Consider the following 26,523-nt stretch of genomic DNA (forward strand, 5'->3'; position numbering starts at 1 on the left):
TAAGTAGTCCAGAGAAGGCTTCTCAAATCACAATAAACAAGACAATATGAGGAGTAAAGTGTCAAATAAACTACTTTTGTTAAGTACTAAACTTAATTGTTTAAACACTATAGTTATAAACGTATTTACTCTCCACTAACTTAATAAAATGAAAATTACAAAACCAAAATAATATCTACAAATTTTACATTGAAAAAAATTGTCACGCACATGCTTCACTGACTAATACTCAAGTTAAACGTTTGTAATTTCAATCAAAGAAGAATATATAAGAACTAAAATAAAGTTCTAATAGATTAAGTAACAAAGGGTATTATTATGTATTTATATTAAAAATAATTATTAAATTGTATTAACTACCATAATAAGTAAAAAAAAAAAAGAAGTAACAAAAATGATATTAATATTTTATACATAATACTTTACTTCCTTTCTACTTAAATATAAAATTATGTATTTAAACACTTTTTTTTTACAACCAACAATTATTTATATTTATTTATATTTATATTTATACTTTAACCAATATCATATTTTAAATTTATGAAATAAATTTTTGTTGTTATAATTTGATCTTTTATTAGATCAATCAAAAGAATTTATTAAATATGAATCACAACACAAAATATTTTAATTGCAACTATCATTAATATTTTACAACACATAGAGATCACACATTATACTTTAACAACCAATTAATTATACACACCTATTGCAAATTATTTAGTTCACTTATTATATCTTTTTCAATTCAATTTTAATTGTTTTTATTCATTGATTTTATATTATTTGTTCATATTTTATAATTCAACTCAAGTTATTACCTATAGGTTCAATTGGTTGTAAAACTTTTGTTATTAGCATTTATTATATTATTTATTACAATCATACATAAATTTTATCAAATAAATCAATTCAAAATTCAGAGGAACTTCACTAGCTGCATTTCCAACTAGCAGTTTTTTTCGATTCTATAATACAATAATTGTCAATTCAACTTCATCTTAAATTTCACTTACTTAATTACAACTAACAACTCCGAAAATATTTAAGTTTACCAACAAAAAATCTAAATAACACAAAAATGGCAACACCACAAAAAAAATATATTTGTGGGTTTTGTGCAAAAGCATTCACTAGATCTGAACATAAACAAAGGCATGAAAGATCTCATACGAATGAAAAACCATATCATTGTTTATATTGTACAAGCTCATTTGTTAGAAGAGATTTATTACAAAGGCATTGTCGAACTGTTCATCAATCTGAAAATTTAAGCGGTATTGTACCAAATCCATCAACCAATAACAATAATAATGTCAGTCACAATTACAATCACAATCAATCTAGTACTTTTAATACCAATAGTAGCAATGCATCACATCAACAACAACAACAACAACAACAACAACTAAATCAAATACAACAACAAAATTATTCACTACCACAACCACATACACTTCAATATAACGACTCATCATTAAGCAACAATAATCTTAGAAATTCAAATCAATATCACTGTGATACTAATGAAACAGTAATGCCTTCTTCGATTGCAATGACTCCTGCAAATAGTACAAATAGTAATAATAGTGATAATAGTAACTATAGCTATATGAATACTGTACCTACTGCAACTGCCATGTCATCATCATCGACATCATCTAAAAAAAGAAGATCGTCATCTGATGTTCAAACAAGAAAAGTTTCAGTATCGTCATCAATAACTTCAACAAACTCAGATAATTCATTAATTAATTTGTTATCAATTACTAAAAAGTTGAAATATATATTAAATTTAAATTCATCACCTAACTCAAGCAATGATATGATTTATGATTGTTTTTTAATTGGTTATATTACATTACAAGAACAACTGAATAATTTTTCAGTCATTGAATCAATATTAAAAGACTTAATTTATTATTTAAGTACTTATTATATTGATCCTGTATCAGCATCGTCTTCAATTCCACCACCACAGCCAAATTTATTTAAAGTTGGAATTATTTATTCAATAATTTCATTAGGTTATATTTTAAATAAAAATCCTTTAAAATCATTAGCATATTTTAAAAAGTCATGGGTTTTATTAATTAGAAATTTGATACCTCAATACAACAATAGTAACATTCCAATAGATCAAATTGAAATTGCAAATAATTTATTTTTGTTATCCTTTATATATATAAATTACGACTTAGAAGATTATGATTTAAATCAAAATATGGATCAAGATCAACAAACCATTTATTTAAATAATCAAGTTATGTTGGATTATTTAGATCAAATTAGTTTCATCATCATATCCAATTTAAGTGAGTTTACAAATCCAAATGAAAAATTAATTGATTCAAATATAAATTTATTTTGGAGTATCTTCATTTTATTATCATTTTATTTGGAAAATTCACCAAAAATATACCCTATATTATTACATAAAGTAGTTGATCAAGATCAAACATTATTTGAAACAATGAAAAAATTTCAAAAGAATTCTTTAATCATTGATGAAAATGAGTTTTTGAAAAATATAATCATTGCTACATTAACTAATGAATTAAAAACTAATGAAGAATCAGATCCAAAAATTTTTGAAAATAAGAATGTCTTGCATAATTCGGTTATTCTAATTAATAAATCTATAAACTACTTTCAGAATAATATGAATAAATCATCAAATAACGACAGCAGTGAAAAGATATTTAAAATATTCAAAAAGAACTTGATTATCAACTGTCCATTGAAATTTCATGAATTATTAAATAATTATATATTTGTACCACAACATTTCAATAATTGGCAATTACTACTACTCATCCTAAAAGAAAACATCATAAATTTAAATTTAGATCGATTTTTAAAAGCTCAACTTGGTAAATCATCAAGTCACGAATTAAATCCTAATAACGATTTAAATTCATTTTTAATTCGATTTTTAGATTTGAAAAACTATTCAATTGAAATAAATAATAATTTATCAATAGTATCATTACCAATAATATTTTTATCAAATTTTTTACAACTACCACATAACTCCATAAAGTTTCAATATGAATATAATATAATTCAACTAAAAACTATTCATTACTTGGTGGTATTATGGTATTTAATAATGAATAAAGTATTAATTATGATTTGGTATTACGAAAATGAAACAACAACAAAAACCAATCTAAGATTTGAAGAAAACTACATTTTACAAACTTTGATATATATGTTATTAGATGATAAATCCGTGTTCAACAATTATTTATCACCACCACCAACAACAGCAGAAAAAATTTTTGAATTCAACGGTAAATGGTTTTGGATAATTAAAAACAAACTAAAGTTAGTTTTTTTGAACTGGATTAATATTTTAGAATCAGAAATTGATGCCAAATTAGAATTATCTACTACTAAAACAAGTGGTAAACAAATAAATAAATTAAGCTATGCTATAAATGAATTTATTGATGAATATATGACCGTTATTTATAATTCTTATGAGTTTAGCAACAAACCAAGTGGTGGTGGTGGTAGTGATGGATTTAATACTCAAAATGGGGTTTAATTTTGTTTATAGTTTAAATTTATTGTAATCAATAAATTCTTCCTGGTGGAATGGTTTTAATTTCCATAAATCTATAATTGTAGAATCTATTTCTACTTCTTTATCTATGCTATCAAAACAATAATTAATAATGTCAACAGGTAGTATAAATGTAAAATTTGTAATTTTTTCAAATTCATCTTCTGGTTCTTTTTGGTACGACTTAAATTTCTTAACTTGAGCATTTGAGCAAATCACACCGATAAATTCATTATTAAAATTGAACAATCCACCCCCTGAACTACCATTGAAACAAGAAGTTGAAGCAATAATCATTCCATTAACATTATTGTTTGTGGTGTATATGTAGTTGATATAACCTGGACATATCATTGTTGATAAATTGTTTTCATTTAAGTATAACCCATATGATTCAGTATATACTTTATTTTCTGTTGTGTAACTTGTACATGATTTGACAGGAATATTTCCTGGTAAAGGTTCTTTTAAATAAATAAATGACAAGTCTAGATCCATAGTTGGTGTTTTAACTTGTTCTTTAGTTATATATATGACTTTGTTGGATAGTATAATTTCAGCAGTTGATGAATTTTCAGTAAGTAATGGTGATATAACATGATGATTTGTAATCAATACGTTTGGTTCATAGTAAACACATGAACCCCATGTATATTTCTTCAAAGTTTTGATCTTTATCGGAACGACTGAGGAGGATGATACAGAATTTGATGAAATTACTTCCATTATTTCATCATTGCTTAGTAGTCTAAATATTTTATCAAATGGTATTATTATGGTTAGATCTCCATCTCCGTTGATTTTTCTAAGATTACCCACAATTAAACCTAGAATTGAATCATTTGCAGGATTTATAACTATTCCACCATTCGTATTATCTAAATATTTTAAGTCGCTTAAATAATAATTATGTTGTAGTTGATTGACAATGTGAGCGTAATTGACAAAATTTTGAAAAATGAAAGGATTCGTTAGATTGAATGGACTTGATATTACTTTTATTGCTTCTCCAACTTTGATATCTGAGTCTATTTCGAAATCATGAGAATCGGTGGTAGGTATTGAAGTAAGTTTCACTAATGATATAGTTTTTGATGGAAATTGATCACATGGGAAAATATTAAACTCATTTTTGAAATATTTAAACTCTTGAATCAACTCTATTTCTTTCACCACTCGTACTTCCTTCCAATTTACTATATTCTCCAATTTGTTTGGTCCATGATTTACATATATTTTATAATCTGAGATGTGGGGTATATGATTTATTGTTAGGACATATGATTCATTTTTCGTTATAATGTTGATTCCTGATGATGCAAATATCGCATCTTTATCATTTTTACTAATATAAGTGATTGAAACTGGTTTGTATTTCATCATCAATCATCATGGAAATATATGAATTAGCCATAATTCGTAAACTTTTGATGAACTACAAAAGATGCACTTCTATGACACAAAGCCAGTAGTACAGATTCTACATACAAATATGATCGCGCTAAAAATTATTTGGTAGCATCCAACGGTATTAATTTTTTATTTTTATTTTTTATGTTGACGTGTAAAGAAATTAATTTTTCAATTTTCAGTTCAATTAAATCAAGAGCCAAATAACTATTGATTCATAATTATTAAACAAATTAAAGTAATTTGAACCTTGTATATTCATCATAACCACATTCATTTTACACAATAAGAACATCAAATACATAACATAAAATGCAATTCACATTTCTACTATCGACCATCATTTTGACATTAATTTCATTAGTAATATCAAAAAAGAATTTTTATCAAATATTAGGTGTGGATAAATCAGCATCAGATAAAGAAATAAAATCAGCATATAGGCAATTAACATTGAAATACCATCCAGATAAGAACCAGGGGGATGAAGAAGCTCATGATAAATTTATAGAAATTGGTGAAGCATATGAAGTATTAAGTGATAAACAAAAGAGAAAAAATTATGATCAATTTGGTGATCCAAATGGTCAACCACAAAATCAACAATTTGATTTTGGTGATATGTTTGGACAATTTTTTGGTGGTGCAGGCGGTCATGGAGGCAGACGTCAACAAGTCCCCAAAGGTTCAGATACTTCAACTGATATTCATTTATCATTAAAGGATTTTTATAGAGGTAAATTAGTTTCATTTGATGTTATTATGCAAAATAAATGTGATACATGTGAAGCAACAGGATCAAAAGATAAAAAGACACATCAATGTGAGAAATGTCATGGATCAGGACAAATTACTGTACAACATCAATTAGCACCGGGATTTTCTCAACAAATTAGAATGGTTTGTGATTCATGTCAAGGACAAGGTAAAAAAATAACAAATCCATGTTCCACATGTAAAGGATCAGGAGTAACTAGAGGTCAAAGACATTATGATATACATTTAGAACCGGGACAAAAAAGAGATAGTTTTAGAAAATTAGAAGGGGAAGGAGATCAATCACCAAATTGGATTGCAGGAGATTTAATTATCAATTTTAGAGAAAAATTTGATGAAAGTTGGGGTTATAGAAGAATACAAGATAATTTATATCGTACTGAAGTTATAACATTAAATGAATCATTAAATGGTGGATGGGAGAGAAGGATACAATTTTTTGGAGAAGATGAAGATTCAGAAATTGATCATGAAATTATACTAAAACGAGCAAAAGGGGAAGTTATAATTGATGGACAAATTGAAATTCAAAAAGGTAAAGGTATGCCGATACTAAATGATCATGATGAAGAAGATAAATTTGGTGATTTATTTATTGAATATAAAGTATTAATACCTGGTGGTGTTGAATCCACGAAAAAGAACGAAATCAAAAAAGATGAATTATAGATGTTTATAAATATATAGAGAGAATGAGAAAATTTGCATAATTTTTTAACATCAATGCTCTTAGCTAATACATGAAGTTTGATTAGTTCGAAAAGTACAGAGAACTTGCCATTGCCATGGTTTAATATAAAGAAGGATTGAGAATCTCTCATTGAATCAAAGCTCCTCATTAGACAGCTTAATTGAAAATACTAATTTCAGTGTGAAGATCTATTCACTTCATTATTAAATAACCGTAAAATTCTGAAACATGTATTTGAACAAGGTGATTTCAAGGAATATCATACCTACTTCTCAAAACTGGAAAGAATTATATGGAAATGAAGAAGCTTTATATACAATAAATTAGTCTCTTATGTTCAAAACAATGTTTCAAACTATTACACAAAAACAAACTTAATAAAGGACTGGGGATCTTTAAGTGAAATTACTTCAGGTCTACAGTAACATATAAAAAGCCATCAATCGCTCACGCTCGTGTTGTTTGTCAATTTTTCAAAAGCGATTTGATCTATGAATTCAAAACTCGGTTTTATCACCCATCTTGATATTTTCAAGCTAACGAAATAATCAATTGTTGTTAACACACAAGCGTTAGCTTTGATGTATCTATAATTACATGAGTTTGGGATTAAGGACTTCACCACTCATGAATACAGGTTTTGAAGTTAATTCTGAGTACAAAATACGCTGTTTCTGTTACAGAACTCATCAGCATAGCCTTTGTTATGGTGTATTCAGGTATTTATGAATATAGATTCCATTTGTAATTAGCCATAAAAGCCTGAACTTGAATTTTATTCTACAACGTCTGTATAATTACATGATATTGATTCTGCAAACCAAAAATTTATAGAATAAAACCTGAAATTACCCAAATGTAGTCACAGCTTGTGGCTAATACGAAAACAATAGGAGTTGTATTTCCAAAGTAGTTACGGAAAAGTAAAATTCCAGGTACTATTTGTTAGACAGAAATAAATTCTTTGTTCTAATTATAAATCCTATTGTAATTTCCGAAGATTGCTATGACCAAAATGTTACAATAACTTGTTTAAAAAAGTTAAGTATGATGCAAAATGAATGTTACAGATCACCCCAAGTGTTTCAATTTTTTGGTCTAGCCAAATTTCTTGATTCGAGAGTTTGTAATGCAGGTAGTTTACTATTGAAGGGATATTTTTGGTACCGAGATATTTCTTATTAAACAAAAGTAAACTCGCAAGTACGATCAGTCAAATTTGAGCCTCAAATTTATTAGCTAGTTGTAGAACTAAATGGTCATCATAATTAAATTACCTCGCGGGTACGGAAAGTACAAAAGGGATGCTTCAAATATATTTCAGATATCGGTATAACTTTTATAAGCTAGTTGGTAGCGCCAACAATCAAATATTCCGGACTTCAATAAATTTCTTTTTATAGTTGCTGGACTTCCGCTTAAATTTGGAAAGAGTTTTTTATCAATAGATTGCAGATATGACCAAATATATCGTAGGTTTTTAAAAAGCCTGGAATAGAAAACTTTCGGAAATATGAAAGCGTTCGAATTAGGTCAAGATAGAGAAATAAACTTACCTGTCACCCCACGTATTTTTAAATAAACGACTGATTATGCTAATCCCAAACCTTCTTTAAGAACTATATACCCTTTTTAACAAACCCTATTTAAGCATAAGGTTAATTAATTCGGTTCAATTGCACATTCGACAACATCGACTTGTAGTGAGAGATTAAACGTATTAACATGGAGAATATGCAATTCAAATTTTACTTGTAGATTCTAGAATTTCTTGAAAGAGAGAAAAAAAATTTGAAAAATTTCAAAATTTTCAATTAATCAAAAACGTTTTCACCCTCGTTTTAATTGGAAAAGCTTATCTATGTATTTCCCCAACTTCTCCAGTTTCCACAAGTTACCTTGTAAGTAAGAAAAAGTATAATCTTCAGGACTTTATGTATTTTTCACGTAGTATGCAAAGGCATTTTCTTGAAATAATGTATTTCTTGTTAATTGGCTTAAAATCTTGGATCGATCTCTATAATTTTTAACAAAATACTAAAAAAACAATAAAAAAGGTGGGGAGAGGTAACTAATAAATTTTTTCCATAGCCATCTTAATTTACATTTTTTGAAAGTAGGCTCAATTGGTAGTTGAATAAAATAACGATGGACTTCCTTAGTGAAACATCAACAACTCTTAACTGGGGATAGAATAAAAAGTTTATAAGTTCCATATAACCTAACCTTGTCTCAGACTGGAAGTCAATTTTAAAACAAGAACAGTATTATATTATAGCAATAATCAATACATTTAACCTTAGATTTCTTTTGTTTTAAATTTGAAATTAAAAAACTTATACCAATGTAAGAACACAAAATCATTTTTCCACTAAGTTTGGGGGTGATCTAAGAAATTTTACATAAATGACACTAAAGTTCTTTCTTGGTTTAGAATTAATTTGAATTGAATAATAAGAAATTAAAAAGAACTAGATTTTAAAATTTGGGGATCTTTGTGGTACGTTTAATATTTTAATTAAAGGCGGAAGAATTATATTTTTAAGTAAGTAGTATTTATATAATATTTCAATTTTCTTATAATAAATTATTTTGAATATTCTTTTTTCATTATTAGATTCAATCATTAATTATATTTTAAAAGTACCAAGAGTAGTTCAAGTATTCATTATTCATTGAACTTAAGTAATTAAATCGGAAGAGATACTACTACATTTATACATATTCAAATTTTCAGCTCATTATACTTATTATTGTCCCGAAAAAAATCAATTCTAAAACTCTATACCAGTCAAATTAAATTAGATCAAGACAGCAAATTATGTCGGTATTACCACCACTAAATAGTACTTTTCAAGGTAATCATCCCACTGGAAAACCTACAAAATTAGATAATATACATAAATTGTCATTAAATAATCAACTACCCGACATTGAATCTAACAATACATCATCATTACCAATAACACCGATATCCATGGATATGCCAATCTCATCAACAGATTCACTATACAAATCACTTCCAATATCCCCACAGCCGTCAAAAGTACAACCAACATCATTAGATTCAAGCAACGATTTTTCACCAAATCTTACATCAAATGCATTAGATGGATTGAGAAGATATTTCAACCACGATATAACAGGTGATGACGAAGAAGAATTGGATGAAACGGGGAGTATAATTTCAGAAGTCTATAGTCTTTTAACACCTGACTTGGCATCAGACAAAAATCAATATACACAACAATATCTACAACAACAAAAACAAAAGCAAATTGCAGATACTGCATCATACATCAGTGATGTAAAACAAACCTTACCATCAATAACATCAACAAAAGAATCATCTCAATCTATACTCTCATCTTTTTTATCAAACGAAATCTTTTATGCACAAAATCTTATAAACTTACCACAACATTTCATAAACCAAGAATTTGAATCCTTCAGTCATGATTTGATTTTACATCCACAAATACCTTCCCCAAAATATCATGAAAAAATAATAAATATTTTAGATCAATTATATGAATCATCAATAGAATTAGTGTCAACAATTACCATGTTTAATTGCTTGTTGAAAAAAATCAATGTGCACGATACAAGTTTGAACAACTTAAAATTAATCAAAAAGCAATTCAACAACTTAATACACAATCATTTGAGTCATGATGTGCACTACATTTTGGACAAAATAATAGATGGATTATACGAGTACAATTTAATGATTGAAGAATTCAATGAAAAAGATAAAAAGGATAATAAAATTTCAGATACTAAGACTGATGAAGCAAAACAAAGCTATGCTACTATTAATGATTATTATTCTGAGATCGAAACTGTATTAACTTTAAAGAATTCAAAATTAACTACACAAGATTGTGAGAAATTTCATACTTTGTTAAATGATGAAATTTTAAGTAACAAAAATTGGAATAACTATATTAATCACTTGAGATCAATTGTTTGATTTGTATAGATTTATATGGATTTATATAATTTAATGTGACTATGTCAAAACGATGCAAACTCATAAATGTAGAATACTGAATTTTTTTATACTCTACAAAACAATAGTTTGTTTGTTGAGATGTTTCGTAATTGAGTACAAAATCACTTTAAGTTTTAAAGTGTAGCAAAACTAAAAGTTTTATTTTTGTGTAAGTTTTATTTATCAACTGCATTTTTCATGATTTTCTTTGTTTTGCTTACAAATAAAAATTTAGAAAGGTTTCACAAATTCTAACCATAAATTTGCTTACAAATCTTGTGGTATAAATTGAAAAGTATGGCTTTGATCTCTCTATTTATTCATCAATTATAAAGTCTCACCAATCCAACCTACATTCTTTTTCCGATAATCAGAACTAATCAATTGCAAAATGTCAGAATCAACAGAAATCAAGATTAGAGCATTGGGAGATACAAAATTATTTCAACCAATTCAAGTTGGGTCCAACACTTTGAATCAAAGAATAGCGTTTGCTCCAACAACAAGAAGAAGAGCAACAGAAGATCATACCCCTGTAGATTTAGAATTAGAATATTATACAAAAAGAGCTCAAGCTCCAGGAACTTTGATTATCACTGAAGCAACTTTTGCAAGCCCTCAAGGATCAGGTAGTTCTCGCGTACCTGGTATATTCACTGAGAAACATGTTCAAGCATGGAAAAAGATTAATGACTCTATTCATAGAGAAGGTTCATTTTCAAGTATTCAATTATGGCATTTAGGTAGAGCAGCTGATCCAAAAAATTTAAAAGATAAAGGATTACCATTCTTAGCTCCTTCTGCTGCTTATATTAATGAAGAAAGTGAACAGAACGCAATTAAAGCGGGAAATGAATTAAGAGCTTTTACTTTGGAAGAAATTAAAGATTTGGTCAACAATCAATATCCAACCGCTGCAAAGAATGCCTTAGCCGCTGGCTTCGACTATATCGAATTGCATTCAGCCCACGGGTACACTTTATCTCAATTTCTCAATCCAGTGAGTAACAAGAGAACTGATGAATATGGTGGATCTATTGAAAATCGTGCAAGATTGATTTTGGAAATTGTTGACAAATTAATTCCAATAGTAGGAGCTAACAGATTAGCTATAAGATTATCTCCATGGGCTACTTTCCAAACATCAGCACCAGAAGGTGAAGAAATTCATACATATATTTTGAAAGAATTAGAAAAAAGAGCAGACCAAGGAAATGAATTAGCTTATGTATCTTTAGTTGAACCAAGAGTTTCGGGTAACGCTGATGTAGATAAAGATAAACAACAAGGAAACAATGACTTTGCAAACAAGATATGGAAGGGTAAACTCATAAAAGCTGGTAATTATACTTATGATGCTCCAGATTTTAAAGATCTTTTGAGAGATATTGAAGATAATAGAACATTAATTGGATTTTCTCGTTTTTTCACATCGAATCCTGACTTAGTTAATAGATTGAAACATGGATATCCTTTGCTTAAATATGATCGTGATACTTTTTATAATCCAAATAATTGGGGATATAATACTTATAATAATCATGATGAAACTGAAGTATTTGACGAAAAGAAGGAACAAGGAAGAGTTGGTGTTGCATTAGCTTAATTTATAGATTTGCTAGAAAGATAGTTATAGATTGTTAGTAGAGAGTAATAGATCTTTTGACTTTTAGTGATTAGACACTTAATAAACATATAAAGTATTGAAGATAAAAAAAATTCAATGATATTGACCTCAAAAAGTTTGGTACGGCTGCAAAATTCAATTCCATTTAAAGCGCGTTTAATTAATTCGATAGTCGGGCTTTGTCAAATTAATCTCCGTATTCAATATCTTCAATCTAAATTTATTTTTAGAAACAATTGAAAACATGAATCAGAATAAAGAGGTCAATTGTGAATAAGTGTTAGTAGTTGATTCATTTTACTATATTTGGGAATGACTGTTGAAAAAGTAGATAAACCTCATCCAGTGAAGAAGAGATCAAGAAATGGGTGTTTAAGTTGTAAAAAGCTAAGAATAAAAGTATGTGAAGAGTTATTATTAACTCACTATTAATTATACTAACAGGTTCCTAGTGTAATGAAGCTAAACCAAGTTGTGAATATTGTGTTCATACAAGTAGAGAATGTATATATCCAATTCCCAAGCCTACAAAATCAAAACAAAAATTGAAATCCTTATATAATCAATCACTGAAGATAGAGCTACTAGATGACTCGGCTTCGACATCTGCCTCCACAAGTAATGTATCAACTCCAGCATCATATGATCCAGCATCTGTTTTATTTGGACCTCATTCACCTTTTGTTCTTCATACCGGGGATCAAAATGAATTTTTATCTTATCATAGATCAAAAAGTAGTCCAACTCCGGTTGATGATTTAACAAGAACATTAATGTTGAATCAGTCGTCTCAAATGTTAGGAATTCTGAAATTTGAATTGAGGTTATTAAAATTTTTTGACTCTGAATGTATTCAATTATTTAGTTATGGGGTAAATGAAGGTATATATAATGCATGGAAATATAAAGTCCCTAGTCTTTTTCTAGAAAGTGATTTGGTGAGACAACTGATTTTTGCATTTAGTGCTATTGGATTAAGTGCTACTTTAGATTTAGAAATCGTTCAAAGTGAAGATAATGGAAGAATTACAAATTTTGAAACTTCAAAAAAATGGGATCATAACTTAAGTTTGGAATCAAAGACTAATCTTTATTTAAAAACCACTTCAGGCTTTTTGAGAACTTTAAAAAAAGCTAGTGAGAAAATAAATGAACTACATAAAGTTTCTGGAGGTTTCCAAGATCCAACGGTTGCAAAAGAATTAGTTGTTTCAAGTATATTGATTTTTTCATTTTTAGGAGTTCAACCTCATAAATTGATCAAACTTATAAGTTTCAATAGAGAAGAGGAAGAAACAGATATGATACAAATATCAAGTGGTACAAGAGATACTGTGTTAAACTGTGCAGCTACGATTTTAAAATCAGATATGGCTGGATTGTTATTCTTCAAATCTGAAGAATTGAGAAGTAGTCCTAGTGCAAAAGATTGCGGTTATCCAATAATTAATTATTTAATGAATGATATGTATTCCTATATTGATCTGTTGGAATTAAGTCTTGAATCATCACAATTTGAAGAAATTTTTGGAACAAATATTGATTATTTGACAAAATCTCTTTATGGAAGTCATTATTATAAATTTCCAATACCAATTTTCAGATTTCTAATGGTAATAACTGAGAATTTTAAAAAATTGCTTTATAGTAAGAATCAATTTGCATTAAAAATATTATTTGTTTATGCTAGTATTGCTTCAATTGCAAGGTTTCAAATGTATAATGAACAAAATATATGGAGAGAATATCTTATATGGTACAAGGAAGAATATGGCTTAAGTAGTGAAATGGAAAAATGTTTGTATTACTTAGTTGTCCAGAAACATTTCATGTCTATAGATTTTGAAAATTTCCCATTTTTTGATCCAATCGAAGAATATAAGAAGCAGATAAATACATTGAATTTGATATTAGGTTAAAATCGGAGTAAATAGAATGTTCCTAAACTAATTCTACAAGTGTAGACCCTTTCTAAAAGCAGCTGTTACATGTAAGGAACGTATTGCATGAATTTGCATAATCAAGAACCCTCGTATTTAAATACCTTTATCTGAGTTACTCAATTAGTAATCAAAGCGGATAATTTTGCAGAAACTGAAACGGAAATGAAGATCTTGTTTTTGTGTTATAAGATTATTTTTTCTTCACCATATAAAATTCTCCACATATTCTCTTTCTATATTTACATTTTTAAACCTTTTGCAATCTTAACAACCAAATATGTCGAAATCACCATTAAAAGATACTTTGGTGTTCGAACCAATACAAGTAGGAGATGTCACATTATCTAATAGAATTGTTTATTGTCCCACAACAAGATTTAGAGCAGCTAAATCACCAAATGAAATTGGTGCTCATTTACCATCAGATTTAATGTTAGAATATTATTCTCAAAGAGCTCAATATCCAGGAACTTTGTTGGTTACAGAAGCAACATTTGTAAGTCGAGGGGCTGGTGGATATGATGGTATACCTGCTATTGCAACTGAAGAAGAAACAAAAGCTTGGAAAAAAATTGTTGATGCTGTTCATGCAAAAAAATCATTTATTTCATTGCAAGCTTGGTTTTTAGGGAGAGTAGCTGATGCAAGAATTTTGAAAAAAGAAGGCCAAAAGTATGTAGCTCCTAGTGTTATATATCCTGATGGTAGAACAAAGCATTTGAGTGAGAAAGCTGGACTTCCATTGACGGAATTATCAATTCCAGAAATTCATGATCTTATTCATAAAGATTATGCAATTGCAGCCAAGAACGCTATGTCTGCTGGTTTTGACTTCTTCGAAATACATTTTGCACATGGTTATTTACCGGATTCTTTTCTCCATGAAAGTTCTAATCAAAGGACTGATAAGTATGGTGGTACAATTGAAAATAGAGCTCGATTTGGTTTAGAATTAATTGACCATTTATCTACAATCATACCACCATCGAAATTAGCTATTAGACTTTCTCCATGGGCAGAAATACAAGGTATCTATGAAGAGACAAGTCCTATTCCTCAGTTCTCATATTTCTTAGATCAATTACAAAAAAGAGCAAATAATGGTCAAGAATTAGGTTATGTATCAGTTGTTGAACCAAGAGTACAAGGTGTTGTTACTGCTGATCTTGAAGATATGAAAGGATCAAATCAATTTGTGGAGGAGGTATGGAAAGGTATAACGTTAAGAGCTGGAAATTATACTTATGACGCACCAGAATTCAAACAAATAAAAGAAGATGTTTCAAATGGTAGAACATTAGTTGGGTTTTCAAGGTACTTTATATCAAATCCTGACTTAGTCAGTAAATTGAAAAATGATCCATCAAGTTTAGTCAAATATAATAGAGAATTATTTTATCAACCTTATAATTGGGGTTATAATACTTATGATGGTAAAGATTATGATGAAGACACAGAAAAGAAAAGAGTCGCAAAACCAATACAAAGAAGTGAAGTAAATTTATAGATTTAGAATTCTAATAGACTTTCGTTATAGACTTGTAATAAACCAATTTTTTGCATTATTTATTTTCCACCTTATTTTCTTTTCAATTTATGGTTGTTCCTACCCCTTAAAATGTTTTTCAATCTTGTAATTCTTTCTTCAAATTGAGTATGAATATGAATGGTATTAAGACATTCGTTTAGATCATTCATTTAGTCAATACATTTATCAGATTTATCAGCTGGTAATTGATTTTTCACATTCATCGGGGCGATCATTCTTTCAATAGATTTTGTTCTCATTGGTGCAAATACTAAACTTTCATTTGGGTAAATTGGTTCCTGTTCTTGTTCTAATTCAGAATCAATAGATTCAATTGATGCAGTACAACTTTGGAAATGATTTGAAAATTTTCTTTCTTTCATTATCGCATTCTTGACAAATTTACAATCTAATTTATCACAACATGGATTCAAAACAAAATCATAATTTTCATCTTCCATCATTAATTTCTTCAATTTTAATTCACATGAGGTAGACGATGAAGTAGTTCTATCAAAATCAAATGGTAATTTTGGTTTTCTCATCATACGTATTGATAATATGGAGTTTAAATCATTAATTGGTAATATATTCTCTTTATCATCATCAATAAATGAAGGATTCGAGAAATTAGGTGGGATAGTGGAAAATTTAGTTGGAGGTCTAGCTGATGATTTACTCGAAGTTGGTTTTAAATCTTCGAAGCTTACCGAAAGTGAAGACACGTTTCTAAACATTTTTGGTGGTTGCATTTTAAGTAGTTAAAAATTATTTTGTAATGTTTCAGAAATCTTAAATAAATGTTGCAAAATCTTATTCTTTGTATTATTATTTTCTAGAATTTCAGATCTGATTAGGGAAAAAAAATAGATCAGAAAAATTTTCACACTATAAATGAACTCAATGCGTCTATGGTTTTACAACATGTGATTAATTGCATTACAAGGTGTAGGTCTTCTGAAGATAAAGCTGATTGAGTTGAATGAATGACTTAGAGACCTTAATTTTAAAATGTGTGTTAGTTGGTAGCGATGCTGCATTGAATTTTATAGAAGAACGCGATAGATCACCATAATTAAGTTAAACGCATCTTTCATGATCTAACATAAAGTGAATATTCAACAAGAACTAAGCAAACTTACATGTCCTCACAGCTATCCAAGAATCTAGAGAGTATATCGGATCCATCAGACTTCAAATCAACTACCATACCGGCATTATCAGAACTCGATGTTTTAGAAAGATGTTATATATGTAAAGAATTCTTTCGTGCTCCAGTTATTACGTCATGTAATCATACTTTTTGTTCACAATGTATAAGAGAATATCTTATCACAAATAATTTATGTCCACTATGTAAAACGGAAGTTTTTGAAAGTAGTTTGAAAAGGGATGTTTTGTTGGAAGAAATAGTTGGGTGTTATACGCGTCTTCGGCCATTTTTATTAATGCATTTGAAGAATGATCATAATTCACAAGAGCAACTAGAGAATACAAGGAAAAGAGAAATAGAGGAGAATAATGACGTTATAGAGATTTCATCAACGAACATATCAGCGATAGAATCACAACAACAACCAAAAAGACAAAAACTAGAGCAGTCCCCAGATGTCATAGAAATTCCACAAGAAGATCTAGTTGAATGTCCAGTTTGTTCAAAGAAAATGACGGCAGAAAGACTACAAAATACACACATAGACGCATGTTTAAATGGAACAGCAGAACCAATAAGTCCCCGACCAACACCAAAACCCAAAGGAAAATCTTCAATAGCATCGTTTTTCAAAACAGCAACTATATCATCATCACCACCTTCATCATCAGCATCATCAAAACCAGCAATGGTACAAACATTACCAGAAGAGTTGGGACATCAAAATTTTTATTTCAATGAAACATCTAGAAAACCAGTTGAATTGAAACGACTACAAAAATTAGATTTTGCATCATTAACAACAGTTAAATTAAAAGACAAATTATCAAATTTACATTTGCCAACCTCAGGTACTAGACAACAATTAGAACTTAGATACAATCAATTTTTTGTGTTATATAATTCAAATTTGGATAGTAATCATCCAGTTTCAGAAAGAATATTAAGGCAAAATTTACATCAATGGGAATTATCACATCTGGGTTTCAAAAAGCAAACTAATGCTCAATTTGGAGTGAAAAATAGTCTGAATTCCGGTAGATCAATCACTGATAAAAATTTCTCAGTTAGTGAATGGATGAATGAATATAAGCCGGAGTTTAAAGAGTTGATACAAATAGCTAGAGATTCTATAAAGAAGGAGAAATTAGAACCTCAAACTGAGTCGGATAACAAAAATGGTACTGCAGAGGAAGTTGAAAACTGTGCAGACTTAAGTAATAGTAATATAGATTTAAGCAGTAGTATCTTGTTTGATTCCAATGATCTTGTAAATAATTTAAATACATAACTTATTTATTAAACATCTATGTGAATAATGAACTCTTTTAATGTGTATGAAAGATTCATATGCATAGAATCATCAAATTATGCGTGTACTGCATATAGCTTATTCGTAAATTGTGTTTTTTAGACTGATTATGTCAAAACTCAGCTTTCTATGCATGAAATTTGATCAGCTGTTGCAAGAAGTTCGAGAACTTGGTCTTGCATTTCTTTGGTAATTTTTTTTGTTTTTTTAGTAAGAGTCTAAATTGCCAACGATTTAAGTATAATTTTCTGCCAGTATATTTTCAATTTTTCAATTTCGAATTTAAACTTTCAATTTGAAACAAGACCGTAAAAAATTTTTCTTTTTTCTTATCAAATTTGACAATTTTTACCGAATTTAGAAACTGATTCCTTGACACATTACATAGTATTGCATATTTTTAAATAATTATCAGTTGACATAAATAGATTTTAAACACCTGAAATATCAAGTTCATTCGCTTTACATCATAATCATTAAAACAAAAAAAAAACAAATTATATGGATGATAATAATTACTCAACTACGTATGAGTCCTCATTAGCTGTAGTTGCAACAGCGATGAAAAAGGCAAGATTAAGTTTAGATGTTTTATTACTAAATTCAATACTTGGAGGAATGGTTTTCTCAACTGGTGGGATGTTACATTTAGTTGTCGGAGCTTCAATATCACCAGAATTACTAGAAAAATATCCTGCAATTTTACAAATTTTGAGTGGGATATGTTATCCTATTGGATTATTTTACGTTGTTATACTAGGTCTTGATTTATTTAATTCAAATATTTTATTTTTCAGTTGTGCAATTATGAGAAATGCAGTTTCAATATTTGACTTGGTGATTAGTTGGCTAGTTAGTTATTGTTGTAATTTAGTTGGGAATATTTTTGTATGTTATATCATAAGTCATTATTCTGGTGTGACTGATCTGGAAAATTTTTATATTGCTGCTCAAAATATAGTTGAACTAAAAGCATCTTATTCATTTGTACAAAACTTACTCAAGGGAATTGTTGGAAATTTTTATGTTTGTTTAGCAATCTATCTTCAAATAATGGTTAAGCCAATGCACGTCAAATATATAATGATGGTATTACCAGTTTTCACATTTGTTGCCCTTGGTTTCACACATACTGTTGCAGATATGTATATGTTGATAATTGGAAAAATCAACCATTCACCAATACCTTTAAGTTTAATATGTTGGAAAATATTCGTACCTGAAACTTTAGGAAATATTATTGGTGGATCATTTTTTGGAATAGTTTTATGTTGGTACTTGCATATATATGTTGTTGAAAGAGATCAAAAATTATTGCATTTACCACAATATGAATTAAGAGATGAACAACCTGATTTAAATCAAGATTCAAGAGTTGTTAGACAAAAGAAACCACAGTTCCAAGAAGATGAAATTGACGAAAGTTCTGAGGAACTGGATGAATCAGTACTAGAAGAACTTCACAAGGTTAAAACAAAGGAGAAAGATCCACTTTCTAGAATCAATAGTGAAATTAGCGATGAAAGTTTTATGACCACACCTTCAAACGAACTCCAGCCACTCCCATTTAATAGAGTTACATCAAACATAAGTAATAATGCATCCTTCGTGAGAAGGAGAAGTACAACTAATAGTATATCTAGATTCAAATCACCAAAAAATGTATTCCCAGTATATGGAATGGGACCACCATCAGCAAGAGAAAGAAAAATAGCAGAAGGTAATGATAATACCAAATTTACATTTTCAGCTAATGACATAAACAAGAACAGTGCCGAATATATAGGCTCACAATTGAAAAGAATGGTAACAAATAAATCAAGAGTATCAAAACGAGATAATGATTTAGAATCAGCAGGAATGAGTAGAATGAGAACCAATTCAAGAGTAGGCAGAAGGATGTCATCACTAACACCAGCTTACACGTATCCAGCAGTTTCTGCTATTGATATATCTCAAATAACACCAACTTATACAAATAACAATAGACTGGGTTTAGTTGATACACCGGAGCCTAACCAAGCTACTGAAGTCGAGCAGGATTTGACAGAAGTATCACCAAAACAAGTAACTTGTAAAAATTTATAGACAATTTATAGACTTAAATAATCAACATTTGTGTTATTGCTACGCTGAGAACGGAAATTGTCACAAGATGATTATTCGAATTTCTCGTAGCTAACTACTCAGCTAAGAAAGTACCAAAAAAATTGCAAAAAGAAAAGTTGGTTGCAAATTCAACTTCTTATTGACTTTGGACGAGATGAGAATCGAACTCATGACCTTTTGCTTGCAAGGCAAACGCGCTACCAACTACGCCACACGCCCTAGTTCTTGTTTATTTTCACTTTGGGATGTTTAAGATTTCTTTTTTTTAATCACGTGTTGTAGTTTTTGGACTGTTAATTCATAGTGAAGTCTCGAAAAATAGTATTTTATGACTTTAAAGCATTTCAATGACTAGTTTGAAAGTAGTAGCACATTATTTTGCAAATAGAAACATAAAATGATTTTTTGATAAATTGTGTAAATTTTTGCAGCAAATTTTAATGAACTAGGAAAAAGAAAATTGTAAAATATAAATTGTTATATGGCCTCTAGAAATTTTTTATATTCTCTGCACAGTTTAGTATGTGCTGAAAAATTTGTTGATATCTTTTTAAAAAGTCCTCTATTGCTCTAGTGCGCTTGACATCTCTTCCTTAAATCAACAATCTCATCAAAGAATGGTGTAAATGGTAGCTAATCTTGTTTCAAAATAATTAAGCGTTTTTGTATCTCACATCTTGAAAAAGCCGCTCTACTAAAAAAATCTTTAGTAGAAATCAGTTTTTAAGAAGACTTTATAAACCTCATCTTAATAAATCAACGACATCAAAAACTATCAACCAAAATAACCAAATAACAATGTCATCAACCACATCAGCATCATCAACATACATAGACGAAGATACAACATGGGACTCACTTAACTTGGACCCAAGATTACTACAAGCAATTGACAAATTAGGTTTTGAAAATCCAACATTGATTCAAAGTAGTGCTATACCTTTAGCATTGGATGAGAAAAGAGATATAATAGCGAAAGCAAGCACTGGGTCAGGAAAGACTGCTGCTTATTCTATACCGATAATACAGAATTTATTAACTGACAATTCGGAAAAGGGGATCAAGAGTTTGATTTTAGTGCCTACTAGAGAATTATCTAATCAAGTTTATCAATTTATGGAAAATTTGATTAAGTATAGTAACAAGCAAATTGGGATTTTGAATTTATCTTCTAGTTATAGTGATCAAGTCTTGCAGTCATTGTTGAGTAATAAACCAGAAATTATAATATCCACACCTAATAAATTGATTCAGATATTGGAAATGAATGATAAGAGCAATAAAATAGATTTAAGTACAGTGAAGAATTTAACAATTGATGAAGTTGATTTAATTTTAAATTTTGGGTATCTTGAAGATTTAAATAAATTGGAAAATTATTTACCAGTAAAGAAAAATTTGCAAACTTTTTTAATGTCAGCTACAATAAATGATGATTTAAATGAACTCAAAACTAAGTTCTGTACCAAACCAGCAATTCTAAAATTAGACGATGAGACAAATAATAATGATAAATTAGTTCAATTTTATGCTAAAACTACAGAGTTCGATAAATTTTTATTAAGTTATGTCATTTTCAAATTAAATTTAATCAAGGGGAAAACAATAGTGTTTGTGAATAATATAGATAGAGGGTATAGACTTAAGTTGTTTTTGGAACAATTTGGTATAAGGTGTTGTATATTAAATTCAGAATTACCTATAAATTCAAGATTACATATTGTTCAAGAATTTAATAAGAATGTTTATAATTTATTAATTGCAACTGATGAAAAATCATTGGAGAAAGAACAAGAAGAAGATGAAGAAGAAGATTCAAAGAAAGATACATCAAATAACAAGAAAGATACCAAAAAATCGAAAAAACCAAAAAATGATAAAGAATTTGGAGTTTCAAGAGGTGTTGATTTTAGAAACGTTGCATGTGTTTTAAATTTTGACTTACCAACCACATCAAAAGCATATATACATAGAATCGGAAGAACGGCGAGAGCTGGGAAATCAGGTATGGCATTATCATTTGTTATCCCCACAACAGAAGTAGGTAAACATAAAATAGCATCATTACCACTGGCTAAAAAAGATGAAAAAATTTTAGCTAAAATAGTAAAACAACAAGAAAAAAATGGGTTTGAAATTAGACCATATCAATTTGATATGAAACAAGTTGAAGGTTTCAGGTACAGAGCAGTTGATGCATTTAGATCAGTTACTCAAACTGCTGTAAGAGAAGCAAGAGTTAAAGAATTGAAAAATGAATTAATCAACTCGGATAAATTAAAAAGATACTTTCAAGAAAATCCCCAGGATTTAGCAAGTTTGAGACATGATAAAGAATTACATCCAACTAGAATACAAGCTCATCTTAAAAGATTACCACAATATCTTTTACCTGAAAATGCAAGAACTGACGTTAAGAATCTTGGATTTATACCATTTCATAATAAAAACAAGGTGAATAAACATAGAAAGAAGGGTAAAACAACAAAGAGAAAAAATGATCCTTTAAAATCATTCAAAAAATAAATGTTATCGTCTAATATCATTTATTCATTTTATGCTAATTTACTCAATATCAAATTCCAGATTAAATTTGCTAAACAATTACTTGGAAACATCATAGTTTGAGGTACGAATACAAATGAAAATACACTGAAAAATGGCCAATAACAATAACTATATTTTAAAGATTTTAAATAAGCTTGTTTAGGATTTTTGGAAAATAATTCACCATGATCCCACAAAGTATTTAAGATATTAAAAATTAATTGAAATATAGGTGCTCCAACTAGTTGATCAATTATAATTCTATAAATTAAATTATCAAAATTTAATATAAGTAAATTTATCCAAGTAACTGTAAAATATCCATTTATACTACCCCAAATCATAAATTTGAAAATTTTATTAAGTGTGAATTTTTTCTTCATAAATTGATTTATAGATTGTGCTAATGCACCTGATGAACAACCTAAAAGTGTTGGTGCTAAATGTTGATGTATTACTGAAATTTTATCATAATGATAATATATAGTTATTGAAATAATAGTTTCTAGAATTAATGCAAAATATAATTTTTTTAATATGTGTTTTGAACTTGGATGTAATTTATAGTTTGATTGATTTGTAGGTTGTGAATTTAAAGGTAATGTTGTTGATGATTTATTTAAATCATGTAGTTGTATATTTTCTTGTGTCAATGGTAAACTCATTATGTGAATTGTGAGCGATAAATATATATGAATGAATATTTAAATTATTGGATATTTCTTGTTTGATAATTTAAAAACTTGTGTTGTATCAAGATCGATATCAATCTTTTAATAATAATAAATTTGTTTGAAAATAAAAAATAAAAAAAAATTTCGTAAATTTTCGAATTAATTTTTTTTTTTTTTCATTTAATTGACGTGTCGAATATTTTTAGTCAATACAAAAGAAGTGTTATACCATTGAGATTTATCAAATCAAATCGATATTCATCATAAGAACGAAACTCACATTAGCCAACTTGTTATAAGAAATGGAGTTTTTCCATCTCGGGGTTTGTATTTTCAAATGTTGAGTTGATTAAATAATATTTTAATAAGTTTTGAAATATTATTTTGAATAATTCTTTATGCACTTTTGTACTATGAAGAAATAATATTCAGCCTTTAAATTCCCAATAGAATAGGGCCAATTTGCGTCTTGCTTTAGCATAAAGCCGTTTTAAAGATTAGTGGGATCTTATTTTGAGATACGAATCTAGTCAAGCAAATAAAAGGAAACGATCTTAGATTCATTTCGTAATCCAATAAAGTTTTTTATGGGTTTAGAACATTTATTTGTAATCATAAGGATATAACATCTTATTAAACTTTTGAACTAGATCTACTGATATACTTCTGTTCCGTGTAGATTTAACTTTAAATTTTTCGGTCCGTCTCTCGTTACGATGAAAAAAAATATTTTATTGTTTTTATAATTTATTATTATTAATCAATAAAATAGATATAAGAAATGAGATTATGTCTTAGATTGGTTTCTTCAATTTAATTTAATGATTTATAAACAATAATGACAGATATGAGGGATGGATCGAAAGCAAGAGAACTTAATGGTACATATAGTTCAGAATCAACAATATCAACATCACTACAACAGACGGAAAAACCAGAAAAATTAGATGAAGTGGATCCATTTCTAGTGGTTTTTGATGGTAAAGACGACAAAGAAGATGTTACAAATTTATCAAGATTTCATAAATGGGCAATAGTTGGTATTATTTCATTTGGATCAGTTTGTGTTACTTGTCTTTCATCATGTTGGTCATTAGCTTCTGGAAATATAATGGCACACTTTGGAGTAAGTAGAGAAGTTAGTGTTTTGGGAATATCTTTTTTCATATTGGGATTGGGGACAGGTGGGATGTTTTTATCTCCAATCAGTGAGTTTCATGGTAGGAAAGTTGTTTATATATTAGGATTAACGCTTATGATTGCTTTTGAATTTTTAACTGCTTTTACAAATAATTATGGATCAATGGTATTTGGTAGATTTATGAGTGGTTTTTTTGGTGCTAGTTTTATGAGTGTTTGTGGTGGACTGTTTTCTGATATTTTCAAAAAGAAGAAAAACCATCAGAATGAAGAGGGTAAAGATTCAAATGAAGATTTAGCTTTAGCTTTGGTGTTGTATTCTGTGTCGCCATTTTTAGGTCCACTGATTGGTCCACTTTTGTCTGGGTTCATTAATAGTAATCTTCATTTCAGATGGACTTTCTATGTTATGATTATATGGACTGGTCTTATTCTAGGGTTGGTAGTTTTATTTGTACCTGAAACTTATGAGCCAATAAATTTAAAACATAAAGCTAAAAGATTGAGAAAACAAACAGGAGATGATAGGTATTATGCGCAATCAGAAAGAAGTAAAACTTCATTATTTCATAGTGTTTTAATCAGTTCAAAAAGACCTTTTTTGCTTTTATTTTTTGATAATATGACAATGATTCTTTGTTTTTATACTGGTTTTTGTCTAGCAATAGTTTATTTATTTTTCGTTGCATTTCCTTATATTTTCAGCACAGTTTATGGATTTGGATTAGCGGCTCAAGGAATGTCATTTCTAGGTTTAGCCACAGGAATGGTTTTAACTTGTTTAGTATCTCCTTACTTTGCCAAGAGGGCTTATTTGTACTTACTCAAGAAGAATAATGGGGTACCTAAAGTTGAATTTAGATTTGTTTCATTAATGGCAGGTGTATTTGTCGTACCTATTGGATTATTCATGATTGCTTGGACTTCTTATCCTACAGTTCATTGGATAGCTCCAATAATTGGATCAGGAATATATGGATCAGGTACAATATTGGTTTTTAATGGAATATTCGCTTATTCAGTTGAAGCATATATTTTATATTCAGCATCATCAATGGCATGTAATTCCTTTGTCAGATCGGTTATGTCATGTATTTTTCCATTGTTCGGACATCAAATGTATGAAGGTGTTGGAGTGCACTGGGCAACTACAATATTGGCTGTTTTTGCTTGTATTTTGATACCGATTCCTTTTGTGTTTTTTAAATATGGAGAAAGATTAAGGAGTAGAAGTCCATATGCATGGAGCGAATAGTAATGAGTTATGATATAGATATAGAATAGATTAATAGATAATGATTATGTACTTATAGTTTGTAACTCTATCTTAATGTTTGTACAGTTTATATGAATTTTTGCAACCGGAAATTTGGTAGCATTAGAATGTACTAGAATTTTTAATGCACCAGATTTTTTTTCACACCCAAAGTTTAAATACCGAGAATTGTAAAAATCGTGTTACAATTTAAACATAGTTTTTCATCAAATATTGCATAATAAACAATGGTTGTTCATAATCCAAATAACTGGTAAGTACTATTTGAAAGATAAAGGAACGAGATTTTTGAATTGTCACTAACTACTTATATTTTTAAGGCATTGGGTTGATAAAAATTGTTTACCATGGACAAAAGATTATTTTGAAACAGAAATCAAAAACACAAATTTCAAAAATGACGACTACGAGTTTATAATATCAAATATAGATTCCATAACAGGAGATTGTGACGTAACTCAAAGAAAAGGAAAAGTTTTATGTATATATGATATGAGATTACAACTTAAAATCAGTGGGACAACAAAAGATGATAAAACCGTAAGTGGAACTATAACAGTACCTGAATTTATACATGATCAAGATGAAGATGAATATGTGTTTGAAATAAATTCAGATGATCTAATACCAGAGATAAAGAAACATTTAATACCTGTACTAAAAGTAAAGTTAATGAAGTTTCAAAATGATTTGATTAGTGCTCACGCTCAAGATGTACAACATGGTTCAGCTACAAATTCAACTACAAATTAGATCATAAAGAAGATA

At 28.6% G+C, this 26,523-nt stretch overlaps 14 protein-coding genes across 14 annotated transcripts; 11 read left to right on the forward strand and 3 right to left on the reverse strand. All coding sequences in view use genetic code 12, as the record gives it.

Moving 5' to 3' along the window:
* Window positions 1-1,084: 1,084 nt before the first annotated feature.
* On the forward strand, window positions 1,085-3,556 carry TRY5 (Try5p; the record flags this gene model as incomplete). Its single annotated transcript, XM_051765182.1, has 1 exon — window positions 1,085-3,556. One exon carries the CDS (start codon window positions 1,085-1,087, stop codon window positions 3,554-3,556), a length of 2,472 nt encoding a protein of 823 aa, XP_051622438.1.
* A 6-nt stretch (window positions 3,557-3,562) lies between these two features.
* On the reverse strand, window positions 3,563-4,954 carry KGF54_000449 (uncharacterized protein; the record flags this gene model as incomplete). Its single annotated transcript, XM_051765193.1, has 1 exon — window positions 3,563-4,954. One exon carries the CDS (start codon window positions 4,952-4,954, stop codon window positions 3,563-3,565), a length of 1,392 nt encoding a protein of 463 aa, XP_051622439.1.
* Window positions 4,955-5,296: 342 nt separating this feature from the next.
* Window positions 5,297-6,430, forward strand: KGF54_000450 (uncharacterized protein; the record flags this gene model as incomplete). The annotated part of the gene is made up of 1 exon (XM_051765205.1): window positions 5,297-6,430. One exon carries the CDS (start codon window positions 5,297-5,299, stop codon window positions 6,428-6,430), a length of 1,134 nt encoding a protein of 377 aa, XP_051622440.1.
* Window positions 6,431-9,273: 2,843 nt separating this feature from the next.
* On the forward strand, window positions 9,274-10,425 carry KGF54_000451 (uncharacterized protein; the record flags this gene model as incomplete). Its single annotated transcript, XM_051765216.1, has 1 exon — window positions 9,274-10,425. One exon carries the CDS (start codon window positions 9,274-9,276, stop codon window positions 10,423-10,425), a length of 1,152 nt encoding a protein of 383 aa, XP_051622441.1.
* Window positions 10,426-10,837: 412 nt separating this feature from the next.
* On the forward strand, window positions 10,838-12,052 carry KGF54_000452 (alkene reductase; the record flags this gene model as incomplete). Its single annotated transcript, XM_051765227.1, has 1 exon — window positions 10,838-12,052. The coding sequence occupies one exon, from the start codon at window positions 10,838-10,840 to the stop codon at window positions 12,050-12,052; it is 1,215 nt and encodes a 404-aa protein (XP_051622442.1).
* Window positions 12,053-12,385: 333 nt separating this feature from the next.
* ZCF18 (Zcf18p) lies at window positions 12,386-13,992 on the forward strand (the record flags this gene model as incomplete). The annotated part of the gene is made up of 2 exons (XM_051765238.1): window positions 12,386-12,472; window positions 12,526-13,992. 2 exons carry the CDS (start codon window positions 12,386-12,388, stop codon window positions 13,990-13,992), a joined length of 1,554 nt encoding a protein of 517 aa, XP_051622443.1.
* A 301-nt stretch (window positions 13,993-14,293) lies between these two features.
* KGF54_000454 (uncharacterized protein) lies at window positions 14,294-15,523 on the forward strand (the record flags this gene model as incomplete). The annotated part of the gene is made up of 1 exon (XM_051765249.1): window positions 14,294-15,523. One exon carries the CDS (start codon window positions 14,294-14,296, stop codon window positions 15,521-15,523), a length of 1,230 nt encoding a protein of 409 aa, XP_051622444.1.
* Window positions 15,524-15,714: 191 nt separating this feature from the next.
* On the reverse strand, window positions 15,715-16,296 carry KGF54_000455 (uncharacterized protein; the record flags this gene model as incomplete). The annotated part of the gene is made up of 1 exon (XM_051765260.1): window positions 15,715-16,296. One exon carries the CDS (start codon window positions 16,294-16,296, stop codon window positions 15,715-15,717), a length of 582 nt encoding a protein of 193 aa, XP_051622445.1.
* A 390-nt stretch (window positions 16,297-16,686) lies between these two features.
* RAD18 (E3 ubiquitin-protein ligase) lies at window positions 16,687-17,988 on the forward strand (the record flags this gene model as incomplete). Its single annotated transcript, XM_051765271.1, has 1 exon — window positions 16,687-17,988. The coding sequence occupies one exon, from the start codon at window positions 16,687-16,689 to the stop codon at window positions 17,986-17,988; it is 1,302 nt and encodes a 433-aa protein (XP_051622446.1).
* Window positions 17,989-18,510: 522 nt separating this feature from the next.
* Window positions 18,511-20,097, forward strand: KGF54_000457 (uncharacterized protein; the record flags this gene model as incomplete). The annotated part of the gene is made up of 1 exon (XM_051765282.1): window positions 18,511-20,097. The coding sequence occupies one exon, from the start codon at window positions 18,511-18,513 to the stop codon at window positions 20,095-20,097; it is 1,587 nt and encodes a 528-aa protein (XP_051622447.1).
* Window positions 20,098-20,916: 819 nt separating this feature from the next.
* KGF54_000458 (ATP-dependent DNA/RNA helicase) lies at window positions 20,917-22,644 on the forward strand (the record flags this gene model as incomplete). The annotated part of the gene is made up of 1 exon (XM_051765293.1): window positions 20,917-22,644. The coding sequence occupies one exon, from the start codon at window positions 20,917-20,919 to the stop codon at window positions 22,642-22,644; it is 1,728 nt and encodes a 575-aa protein (XP_051622448.1).
* A 29-nt stretch (window positions 22,645-22,673) lies between these two features.
* On the reverse strand, window positions 22,674-23,330 carry KGF54_000459 (uncharacterized protein; the record flags this gene model as incomplete). Its single annotated transcript, XM_051765304.1, has 1 exon — window positions 22,674-23,330. One exon carries the CDS (start codon window positions 23,328-23,330, stop codon window positions 22,674-22,676), a length of 657 nt encoding a protein of 218 aa, XP_051622449.1.
* An 847-nt stretch (window positions 23,331-24,177) lies between these two features.
* KGF54_000460 (uncharacterized protein) lies at window positions 24,178-25,734 on the forward strand (the record flags this gene model as incomplete). Its single annotated transcript, XM_051765316.1, has 1 exon — window positions 24,178-25,734. One exon carries the CDS (start codon window positions 24,178-24,180, stop codon window positions 25,732-25,734), a length of 1,557 nt encoding a protein of 518 aa, XP_051622450.1.
* A 248-nt stretch (window positions 25,735-25,982) lies between these two features.
* On the forward strand, window positions 25,983-26,508 carry HCH1 (Hch1p; the record flags this gene model as incomplete). Its single annotated transcript, XM_051765327.1, has 2 exons — window positions 25,983-26,008; window positions 26,076-26,508. The coding sequence occupies 2 exons, from the start codon at window positions 25,983-25,985 to the stop codon at window positions 26,506-26,508; spliced, it is 459 nt and encodes a 152-aa protein (XP_051622451.1).
* Between the last annotated feature and the right edge of the window lie 15 nt (window positions 26,509-26,523).

This window comes from Candida jiufengensis (assembly GCF_024610255.1).
Source record: "Candida jiufengensis strain CBS 10846 chromosome Unknown scaffold8, whole genome shotgun sequence".
NCBI lineage: Eukaryota > Fungi > Ascomycota > Pichiomycetes > Serinales > Debaryomycetaceae > Lodderomyces > Lodderomyces jiufengensis.